Below are 11,979 nucleotides of genomic sequence, written 5' to 3'. Positions count from 1 at the left end.
TCGGTGCCTCTTCCCCTCCTGAAAATAAAGGCAGAACTGTTAAAAGAACAAAACATTAAATATTTGGCTGCTGCCTACCACAGCACTGCAGTTTAATACTGCAAACAGCTGCACTCACCACTATGACTTATATGAAAAGATTGGCTGGAGATTGCTGGCATCCACATACTTGTACTGTATTCATAAGGCTTTATTACATAGACTCCCAATGTATGTATGTATGTATGGATGTATGGATGGATCTGTTCAGTAAAGCCCAGCAACACAGTCCTTAACCGGTACTTGAAGGTCTGTATTAGGCATGCGTGTTTAGTACACGTGAGTAGGTCGCCATAACAACGGTTTGTTGATCGGTGATGTGACGGGACTTCATTAGAAGGCAAAATGAAACTCAAGCGGTTTCTGCTCAGATATTATCCACCGGGTAATACAAGTTATAATTTTAAACCTATCTGTAATGTTTTTCATCGAGGTGATACCACTCTGTAGTATCGGGATATTGTAATGTGGATATTAAAGTTGCTATATAGTAACGTTTGTTTGACTTTAGCAAGTGAGTTAGCTAGTGAGTTTCAAACATGGCTCGGGAGGAGCGTGACATAGTTGGTTACAGGGTATCTTTATAAGACATAAAGGTTAGTTTAGCGTTAAGTTAAACGCTCCCAGGTGTTGTGATGTAAGCCGCGCTTTATTTCTTTATTTTTCCCGCCGTCAGGAATAATCCTTGAGTACGAGAAAGGAGGGTTTTTGAGGACCAAATCAATCGATCTCTTGGATTTGACTCCAGAGTGCGTGAGTTGTACCCATCAGGATCTGTGTGTGTGTGTGTGTGTGTGTGTGTGTGTGTGTGTGTGTGTGTGTGTGTGTGTGTGTGTGTGTGTGTGTGTGTGTGTGTGAAAGAGAGAGATTGCATTTGAATTGCAGTGCTGACTGGTGTTTTTACTAATGTGGAGGCTGCTTTTCCCACTCACAGTGGACGTCACAACGTTGCACTTCTGTGTGTCATATTAACCTTCTGTAACACTTGTAGTCAGAGTTGTTTGGGGAGATTTCTGTCTTTGACCTCAGCGCTCTACAAAATGTCAGTAATCAAACTGTTATAACCTATTGTACAGTTCCACTAAAAACTATTTCATGCTGGCTAAAATCCTATTTAAAACACTTTGTGACCACATTGCATTTCTGATAACGTTTGACTGTAGTGGAGCTGTAATTCCTTAATGTGGCATTACATTAGTCTAGACATTTCTTTTAAATGATCCATTTACTTTGGGAATACTGGGTGTTAATCATTTCAGCTCATGCTGGCGCTCAACAGCGTGTAAATCTAACAAGAGGGGGAGTCATTTTTTCACACATATTCACATATTAAACATGCTTTGGTGAAAGGCTGAGTAAATTAAATGTTTGTTAAGCTGTATTTCATGTCTATAAACCCTTTCCTGTTTCCATTTGCTTTCATTTTTCCTGTTCCTGATGTCTTTTTTTTTTAAGCATCTTCTCCTTTTTTGCCATCAAGTTACCTGAAGTTACAAAAAAAAATTGATGGATTTGATGTTTTAATATTGTAGAACAAATCCAGATGACTTGGCAGCAGAAATCCTACGGTCAGAGCCTCTGATCACAGAGACTCGGGCTGAACAGGTCAAACAGCTGGTAATTCGACTTCAGAAGAAGCAGACCCAGCAGGATCATCACAGGTTCTGTTTCTGCAAGGTCAGTCACACCACAGCAGTAAACAAATCAACACACAGACATGACGCTTACACGGAATAAAATCCCTGCAGCTGATGACATTGATTTACTTTCCATTACATTGTTGGAAGCTATGTTGTGTTCCTTGTAACCTCGGCTGGTTGTGAAATCTGTAACATGGTCTTATGAATCAAAAATGAATAAAATCTGTTTTGTCTGTAAAACTTGGCACATACATGTTGCTTATTGAGTTATGATGCTAATGCCTATCCCCTCTGTTAGAGCAGTTTGGATTTATTTCATACAGGCTCCTGGGACAATGACATTTTTGGCATCATCACGAAGCTGGTGCGATCCAGTAGCTCAGTGATTGATTAGAGGATGCTATTTACACACGTGGAAATGCAGGCGTTTGATTTGTGAAATTAACAGTCAACACTAGAGAGCAGCAGTGATCGGGTTAGCGAGTCCTAGTGCTTCATGTGCATGCATTGGGGGAGTTAGATATCAGTCAGGGTTAGGTACATAGCTGGAAATCAGAGGAAATTGATTTATTTTGCCTGTTTGAAACTTGGGAGATTTCTTTCTGTTATTAATGAGGGGAGAAAATTATTCAACCAGTGGTGGGTCAGGAGAGAGAGAGAGAGAGAGGCCTTCTCATTACATCATAGTGAGATGAATTATACATATGGAAGTTACACGGGTAATTTTAAAGATGAATGAAGTCCATAACTATTGTATATTGTCTTGGAAATGGGATTTTTCAAACCCGTTTCAATGTCCTTTTTTTTTTTTTTCTGCAGGAGCTTAAGGCACACATACTACCACTGACAAATGTTGCCTTTGACAAATCTGGCTCAAGGTGAGTTTTTAACACCGAGTAGTCTGGCACTTTGGTGTTTGGGAGACATTATATTTTGTTCAATTCCCTCTTTTCTCTCACACTGCAGATTTATTACTGGGAGTTATGACAGGACATGCAGAGTCTGGGACACAGCCTCGGGCACAGAGCTGCACGTGCTGGAGGGTCACAGAAACGTGGTGTATGCAATTGCATTCAACAACCCCTATGGGTAATGAGCCATTTCAGGAAAACTTTTATGGTGTGAGAGAACTGCGTTGCTCAATTTAACATTCACAGCAGTGTTTCATCTTAAAAATTCATGTCTCTTTGCTTTATTTCCTCTTTATTGAACTTAGAGACAAGATTGCAACGGGCTCTTTCGACAAGACCTGCAAACTGTGGTGTGCTGAGACTGGAAAGTGTTTCCATACTTATCGGGGACACATGGCAGAAATAGTATGCATAACGATTTGTTTGAAATTAATTTCATTTAGTTCATTGCAGCTTCATATGCCATGTACTGGTGTATATAGTTAGTATTTATGCACATTTTTTCAATGCAAGGCCAAGTGTTTTAGTAAGAGCTAATTGTGACTGGACATTTCAACTGAAAGGTTCTACTATGTTTGTATGCTTCACGGTTCAAAATAATCAATATTTATTTAATACTGAACCTTGGTTCATCTTCTGTCTGAGACATTATAGCTCCTCTCCCTTTAAGGTCATCTGCCCTCTAAATGAACTTTGTTCTGATTGGCTAACCTGATTATTTGAAACCTTTGAAACGTTGTTTAGTATGAGCAAAATGTGTGTCTGTGTGTGTTTGTATATTTATATATATATATATATATAAAAGAGAGAGTGATACACTGCTCACAAAAATGAAAGAAACACTTTGAAAACACACCAGATCTCTGTGTGAAAAACAATCATGCTGGATATCTACACTGATACAGACTAATGTGTTTGGAATGAAAGGAAACCACATCATTTGATGGAAATTAAAATGATCAACCTACAGAGGGCTGAATTCAAAGACACTGCGAAAATCAAAGTGAAAAAAATGATGTGGCAGGCTAGTCCATTTTATAGAAAGTGCATTACAGTAACTCAAAATTGTACTCAGTAGTTTGTATGGCCCCCACATGCTTTTATGCATGCTCAGACAGCGTTCGGGCATTCTCCTAATGAGACAATGGATTGTGTCCTGGGGGATCTCCTCCCAAATCTGGTCCAGGGTATGACTGAGCTCCTGAACAGTCTGAGGTGCAACCTGGATCAGATGGACCAAAAACATAATGACCCAGAGGTGTTCTATTGGATTTAGGTTAGGCGAGTGCGGGGGGCTCTCATCTGCGAAAAACACAGGGAGCCAGTGGTAGCCTCATGCTACCACTAGTGACACTGACCCTAGCCAAATGCAAAACTAGAGTAGAAACAGTCAGAAAAGACGAGGAGGGAAAAAATGTCAGTGACTTCCACCTGGAAAAGCATGTAAAAAGAAAAAATAATAAAAAAAAAAAAAGAGAACCAGTAAAAGTGACGCAAAATATAAACTGTATAAGAACAAATTGACTATACTGACATTACAGAAGGCATATTATAATAAAAAAAGGAAGATAGTAAAGTAATATTCAAGCAACTTGGAAAGTAATTAATAATATTATATAGAATAAATGTAATGATAAATTTCCAAGTTATTTTTTTAAACAGTGATAATGTTACAATGTAAACAAACTTTCCAAAAAGGAGTTTTTCCTAACGTCTCAGTCCAGAGGACGGCAGTGTTTGTGGATCATGGTCACATATGGCTTCTTCTTTGCATGATCGAGCTTTAACCTGCATTTGTGAACGGCACAGTGAACTGTGCTCACAGACAGTGATTTCTGGAAGTGTTCCTGAGTCCATGCAGTGATTTCCATGACAGAATCATGCCTGTTTTATTAATGCAGTTCAACCCAAAGATCACAGGCATCCAGTACTGACTTTCAGCCTTGTCCCTTCCACACAAAGATTTATCCAGATTCTGAAAATATTTGCACAATATTACGTACTGTAGATGATGAGCTATTCATACGTTTCACAGTTTCACGTTGCCGCTTTAAGATGCTGTTACTGACCTGCTGCCAATTAACCTAATTAGTTGCAAAATGTTCCTCCAGCCTTTTCTGGGCTTTTGTTGCCCCCCCCGTTCCAACTTTTTTGGAGACTTGCTGCTGCCATCAAAATCAAAATGAGCTGATGTTTTTCATGAAATAGTAAAATGTCTCAGTTTAAACATTTATTTTCCATGCTCTGTTGTGAATAAAATGTGGGTTTATGAGATTTGCAAATCATTGCATTCAGCTTTTATTGATGCTTTGTGCACGCATCACAACTTTTTGGAATTGAGGTTGTTTGTCGCTGCCATATCCTATTTAACTTTGTTACACAATACAACTTAAGTAAAAATGCTTTTGTATTGCTTAGGTGTGCCTTACATTCAACCCCCAGAGTACACTGGTGGCCACAGGCAGCATGGATAGCACTGCCAAGCTGTGGGACGTGGCGAGTGGGGAGGAAGTGGCCACACTGACTGTGAGATATCTCTTCTTTGCTTACTTACCAACTCTGTACTGTTGCTTTCCTTTTGTCTTTTTATTCAGGTGTTGTGACGGACATCCATTCATTAATGTTGCTTCATCAGCTTTTTAGTTACTTGTGAAAGGAAATATGAACATGAATTCTGTTAATTGCTGTTGATGGCCATTTTTAGCAGTTTTAGCAGTTCTTGCATTCACCAGTGATCTGATGGGAATGTGACTAACTCTTTAAGAAGGCACTGATAGCCTGCTCTTAGGGGAGCAGCGAGGCCTCTTTGATGTGCAGACTGCACGTGGGCTTATAGTGTGACTGGCTGGTTCTGTCTCTCTGCCCCTCTCAGCTCATTTAGCTTTTCACACCATGAAGAATCGCTCGTGCTCATGGCAGTCAATTGAGTGCAGATTCTTAAATGTATGTTTTGTTTTTTGTTTTTTTTATATAAATTACCCTCAAAATCTTATAATCCACCTGTTAGGCTAAGGTCTGTTTTTATGTTAATGAATTCAGGAGCCTGTTCAAGAGAACTATGGCACAAATAAGTTCCCAGACTACATGTGCCTTTGAAAACATTAAATTTGTATGCAAAAAATACCTCAAATGAGCATTAAAAAGTAAAATAAATGTGGGACAAGGGCCTAAAGAGGGGGGAACAACCCCTTCTAACGGCTTATATTTACCACACATGAATTGCACCACACATACTCAACCTTCATTTGGATCTTAAATACACACTTCTAAAGTTTTGGGACTGTATCTTGCACGGTTGGGACAAATCTGTCCATAGACAATAAGACATAAACAAAGTCAAAGTGCTTAAAGCTGCCTTTGCAGTAGCTGCTTCTAGACCAGTGGCCACATTTTGCAGCAGACACACACACACACACACACACCCGCATGTACACAAGGTGAAAACAATCAGCAATATAAGCCATACTGGTGTGGCCGGTAAATATTTGCATTTTATGATGCACTTTTTCTTCCATAATGCGAGCGACTGTGAGGGAGAAACAAAATAAGACGGTGAGAGATGATCCCCTCTCTCATATTCCTTTCAGGGTCACACTGCAGAGGTCCTTTCTCTGTGCTTTAACACAGTGGGCAATCAGCTTGTCACGGGCTCCTTCGACCACACAGTTGCTATATGGGATGTTGCTTCAGGAAGGTCAGAAGTTATCAATGTTTTGCATTGATTTGTGCACGCATCATCGTTTGTGCATCACAGTTGAATGTATCACACTTTGATCCTGCCTTACAAGGCTGCAAGACTGATTAATTGCTGCTCTCTCTCTCTCTCTCTTTTCCCTTAGACGGGTCCACACGCTGATTGGTCACATGGGAGAAATAAGCAATGTTCAGTTTAACTGGGATTGCTCCTTCATTGTTACTGGTTCCATGGATAAAACCTGCAAAGTGAGCTATCATTAACCAAATTGTCTTTTTTTTTTTTCCAAAAATCTCTTGTCAGAGGCTGAAAATGTGTCTGCTGCCCACTGCACTAGATTTCATTTAGCATTGTAAAATATTGCAAGGCAGGTATTTGAGATGGATGTCTCACATCATTCCTATTGGCTCTCTTTCATTTCGCACACTCTCCCAAACTCCTGTCTCTGAGGTTGAAGGAGAAAAATGAAATCCTAATTCCTTAATTACACCAAAATGAGTCATGCTCACAAGTGAGAATTATCCACCTCGCTGCGTTCCTCTGAGGGAGACGGGCCATAATAAAGCCACTTTATACAGTTTAATGCTATGTTCACTCATGCATACTTCTTGAGACTGAGCTCTGTCTGTTTCCATGAATGCACGCTCCAGTGTCGGTGCTGATGTAATTGGCTCCTGTGTGCATGTATAATTCTGTATTTTTTTGACATTTGTTCGCAGCTGTGGGAGACCGTCAGTGGGAAGTGTGTGGCCACGCTTGCTGGACACAAAGAAGAGGTGTTGGATGTGTGTTTTGATTTAAGTGGTCAGCTCATTGCTACTGCCTCAGCTGATGGTGAGACCAACCTGATGAGGCCTGTGAATACAAATGTGCTAGCACAGTATTACAAACATACCCTATATAGACTATTCATGTAGGGTTTCATATTCTTTACATTTCTTCAAGTTCCTTGGCTTATTGTGTAAATTCTGGTCTTCTCCAACAAAAGCAACAGTTTGATGTATGCTGAGAACCTTCTTCCTGTGCCTCTCAGGGACAGCAAGAGTGTTCAGCACAGCAACACATCAGTGTCTTGTAACCCTAGAGGGCCACAGTGGAGAGATCTCCAAGGTAAGTTGGTGAACCCAAACTGTCTAGTTTAAGATAATTACGAGCAATCAGAAGATGGTCTGTGGTCACTTTGGTCATAATGGGATAGACATGGTTTAAACACCACAACCTCAGGCAGGTCGTGGTGTTTAAACGATGCTTAATTGGTGCTAAGAATCCCCAGCAGCAGCCTGCACTCTTGATACAAGGCAAGATGGATCCATGCTTTCATGTTATTTACACCAAATTTGACCCAACCATCTGAATGTCATGTGATGTTTTTTCCAATTGTCTGTTTGCCAATTTTGGTGAGCCCGTATAAACTGTTATTTGGGTTACTGCTGCCTTCCTATCAGTTTGAAGCATTCTGGCCATTCTCCTATGACCTCTGACATCAACAAGGCATTCTCACTCAGAGAACTGCTGCTCACTGGATATTTTCTCTTTTTCCAGACCATTCTCTGTAAACCCTAGAGATGGTTGTGTGGGAAAATCCCAGCAGTTTCTGAAATACTCAGCCCACCTTATCTGGTACCAACAACCATGTCACATTCATTTAAATCACTTATCTTCCCCATTCTGAAGGTCAGTTTAAACTAGCAGGTCATTTCGACCATGTCAACGTGCCTCAAGTTACTGCCTTGCGATTGGTTAATTAGTTATTTGATTTAACAAGCAGTTGAACAGGTGTACCTAATAAATTGACTGCACAGAAGTGAGGCCGATGCATTTTTAAAGTTACCAGTTTGACACCAAACGTTTACCAATTTATGAGTCTTATGTCTAAACTCAATCATAATTATTTCAATATGCATATAACCATGACTTATAATGTAGTAATTAAAATAAGAAATAAGCATCAAGTATTCTGTAACCAGGGGCACAACCACAACTTTGTGGATGCATCATGCAGCTAGTAGCTATGAATAAATGTGTGATCTTTTTTTTGTGTGTGTGTGTGTAATATTAACTGAGACCACAGGTCTCCTTGCCTGCACCTTAAATAGGTTGTTCCTTTTAATTAACTTGTTAACATGTGACAGAGTGTGATGGTGAAATGGAGGGACAGGACTCCAGGCTTCAGGATGGTTTGAGTCATCCCCAAAGATCAGTGAGCACGGTCTAACCCTGATTAACACGGCCTGCTAGTAGTCATGCATACACACACGCACGCACGCACGCACGCATACTCTGGATATAGGGCATGCTCATCTGACCCTGAACTGACCTTGTTCTTCATCTGAAGTGATATCACCCGTTTAATATTTGTCGAGTGTGATACTCTGCACGAGTGTGGGTTTTCTGCAGGTTCTTTGCTCAGAGGGTTTCTCTGTACACATTTACTAAAATACATTAGACAGCCAGTAATAAATAGGCTGGATGGAGGATGATTCCAGAGGATTATGACACTAATCTCTCCCTAACAGGACATCACTCCTCCTCCTGTCCATGCTTCTTAACCCTTTTTTCAGGTTTTTCTCCTTCTCCGTTTCAGTAGCTCACTCAGTATACTTTTAATTTAATTTTTTTTCCATTTATTTATTATGTCTCAGTCACTCTAGTAAATTCACTTTTCTACCCTTTTCTTCATGAATAATAGCATATTTTACACCTAAGTCTATATTTCTATGTGGAAAATGTAGCTTCTTGTATCAGGAAATTGCACATCCGATTTCAAGAGTACTAAGAGGGCTCTTTCCTATTTTAGATGCTCTATTAGCTTCATTCTTGCCCTTAACTCAAGCCAAAATGACAACATAATGAAGAAAATCATTGTTTCACTAAATTCGTACCATTCACATCATGCTCCAAAGTTTAATAGGAAGAATCCATGTGGTATAGGAAGTAACAGTTTTGCAGGTCCTTTTTGAAATGTGTTATGGAATTAAGTGTTATCCAACAAAAGTATCTCGCTTGGCTTTGAGCATCAACGAGGCGACACAGGTTTTGTCATACCAACGAACCACCAGTGCAGCCTAGTGACCATGTAAACTAGATAACGTTACAAAGACTGAATAAGGAAGGCTTATGAGTCACGCTTCTCCGTCTGGGTCTGAGTTTGGCAGTTGCCAGGAGGATGGTTGTTTTTTTAGGAGTTGGGCTCGGCCCCTTAGTTCCAGTGAAATGAACTCTTAATGCTTCAGCATATCAAGACATTTTGGACAATTTCATGCCCCCAACTTTGCAGGAAAAGTTTGGGGATGCCCCTTCTTGTTCCAACATGACTGCACACCAGTGCACAAAGCAAGGTCCATAAAGTCATGGATGAGTGAGTTTGGTGTGAAAGAACTTGACTGGCCTACACAGAGTACTGACCTCAACCCAACAGAACAAATTTGGGATGAATTAGAGTAGAGACTGCAAGCCAGGACTTCTCATCCAACATCAGATTTTGACCTCACAAACACGCTTTAAACACTCTCCTAAACCTTATGGAAAGCCTTCCCAGAAGAGTTGAAGCTGTTATAGCTGCAAAGGGCGGGTCAACATCATATTAAACCCTGTGGATTAAGAATGAGATGCCACTTCATATACGTGTGAAGACAGATGAGCCAATACTTTTGGCAATATTGTGTACATTAGAATTAATATTCAATATAGAACTGAGACACATCGGCCTTGTTTATTGGCATCTCGCTCCTGAACTCTTTTCTGATCTTTTTCTCTTCACTGTCCATTTTAATACATCATCTTTCCATTTCGGCACCTGTCATAGCACCCGCCCACAGCTTCTTCCCCTGGTCTTCTGTCCTTGCCAGCTTCTTCTCTAGACAGTTTCCATTTCCTGTCTGGGGTCTCTCGTTGGCAGTGAGTTTAGAATTTTAATAAAAATACATACTTTACTTTCATGGCCATCTAGAGCCAACTTCATTTAATCATCCCTTCCTTTACCTCACTATTAGGATATAAAACCACTCAGGGAATGATAAACCCAGACTATAACACAATCAGCCATGATTTTCATAATACTCCAATATCATCTCTGAGTACTTCAACTGGTGCCTTTATTGTCCTTAAGCATTTTAAGTTGAATGACCTCTGAGGAGTAATGCTGCTGATGTGGTAAAATTGGTCTAGACTCACTCATTTCCACCCCTCATGTCATTTCCACTTTCTCAGGCATAATCTCTTATTCAGCACTTGGTTGCAAATGTTGCACACACCCCTGCTCTGAAAAAGGCTAACTGTCCTGGTTTTGGCCTCTCTTGCTAGATCTGCTTCAGCCCCCAGGGCACCAGAGTCCTCACAGCCAGCTCAGATAAGACAGCGCGGCTGTGGGATGCTCACTCTGGAGTCTGTTTGCAAGTCCTGGAGGGGCACACAGATGAGATCTTCTCCTGTGTCTTCAACTACGAGGGTGATGCAATCATTACAGGTACATAGCATCGACACACAAGACCCGCACGCTGTTAAAGTGGAGCCGAAAGGCAGTGAATATGCTCTGCATTGCAAGCCATGACATATGCTTAATTGCACATTTTAGATGAAAAGTATGCAGTTGTGTCCTTCTATGCATTTGTGTTTGTGTTTTCCTGCAGGCAGCAAGGATAACACATGTCGGATCTGGTACTGACTGATATCCCGACCCACCAGAGGCTCAGGATGGCATCTACATGGACACAACAATCAATTTGTGTTTGCCAGATTTCACCCGTTTTATATCAGTTTAATTGTGGACTGCCACAAAACAAACAAACAAACAAACCTAAAAACTGCTGTAACAGTTTGATTTTTAACATCTGTGTGAGGTTGAAGTGGTTCTGGAAATCATCAGCGCTTTGGAAGCTTTGCTCAGAAAGTCTTATTAGAAGGAGCTGAATCGCACAACTTCAAGAACTGTTTATTTTGTGTTCAAGGAGTGGCATGACACTGTGGGGAAATAGATGGATTAGCTATAAATCATACAGTGCTGAGCAAAGCTTTGGAGCCACCCTCATTTTTTCATATTTTACTGGGAAAATGGGTGATGATTTATTGAACTATGCAAACATACATGGAAATAAAATATATAAGGTGAAAACAGAATTTGTACAATTCTAATGAGCTTAAAAGTCAGTATTTAGACCCTTTTAGGCAGGCTTTGTTGGAATTTCTTTAAGTTGCATCAAAGGTTCTAAGGACACGTTGCACACCAAGCTGAGATCTGCCAAGTTTTCGGCTAATAGCTCTTTGGAAGTGATCTTGTGCAAAAATACTATTTTATGCCTGTCAAACTGTGTATCTTTGCCATTTTTCACAGATTCTACTAAAGAAATGGGAACAAATGATGTGTTTTTGCAACAGGCTGCTAGTAACAAAGTGCCTAAAGACACAATTTAAAATTGGTTATTGGCTAAGATGTCTGTTGTGCATAGATACAGCACTGATTCATCCACTGAGTAAGGTGCCTTTTTTTACACTCGAATGATTCATACTGTAGGTCAGCGTAAAACAGCTTAAAGAACAAAAAACAAACCTCTGAAAATGGTCAAGTACAAGGACCGGACTGGGGGATTATTGCTTAATTATTAATTAATTATTGCTCAAGACCACTTCAAAAATGACAAATTATAAGAAAGTCTGCCTCCTGTTGTTGTGTTTTTGCATGCACAGAAGTCTGTGACAA

The 11,979-nt window shown here is 40.2% G+C and overlaps 1 protein-coding gene across 2 annotated transcripts; it reads left to right on the top strand.

The window, feature by feature from the left end:
- The first annotated feature begins 322 nt into the window (after window positions 1-322).
- Window positions 323-11,394, top strand: daw1 (dynein assembly factor with WDR repeat domains 1). Of its 2 annotated transcripts, XM_030744830.1 has the most exons (13): window positions 323-424; window positions 716-788; window positions 1,572-1,716; window positions 2,499-2,557; window positions 2,646-2,768; window positions 2,896-2,995; window positions 5,009-5,116; window positions 6,178-6,284; window positions 6,430-6,532; window positions 7,004-7,118; window positions 7,318-7,394; window positions 10,587-10,749; window positions 10,913-11,394. In XM_030744830.1, exons 1-13 carry the CDS (start codon window positions 385-387, stop codon window positions 10,945-10,947), a joined length of 1,248 nt encoding a protein of 415 aa, XP_030600690.1. In that variant the 5' UTR covers window positions 323-384; the 3' UTR covers window positions 10,948-11,394. The 2 variants fall into 2 exon arrangements, with proteins under 2 accessions (XP_030600690.1, XP_030600691.1); XM_030744831.1 differs by lacking the exon at window positions 5,009-5,116.
- Window positions 11,395-11,979: the final 585 nt, after the last annotated feature.

Source organism: Archocentrus centrarchus, chromosome 13, assembly GCF_007364275.1.
Source record: "Archocentrus centrarchus isolate MPI-CPG fArcCen1 chromosome 13, fArcCen1, whole genome shotgun sequence".
Taxonomy (NCBI): Eukaryota; Metazoa; Chordata; class Actinopteri; order Cichliformes; family Cichlidae; genus Archocentrus; species Archocentrus centrarchus.
This window is presented reverse-complemented; position numbering and strand designations above follow the sequence as displayed.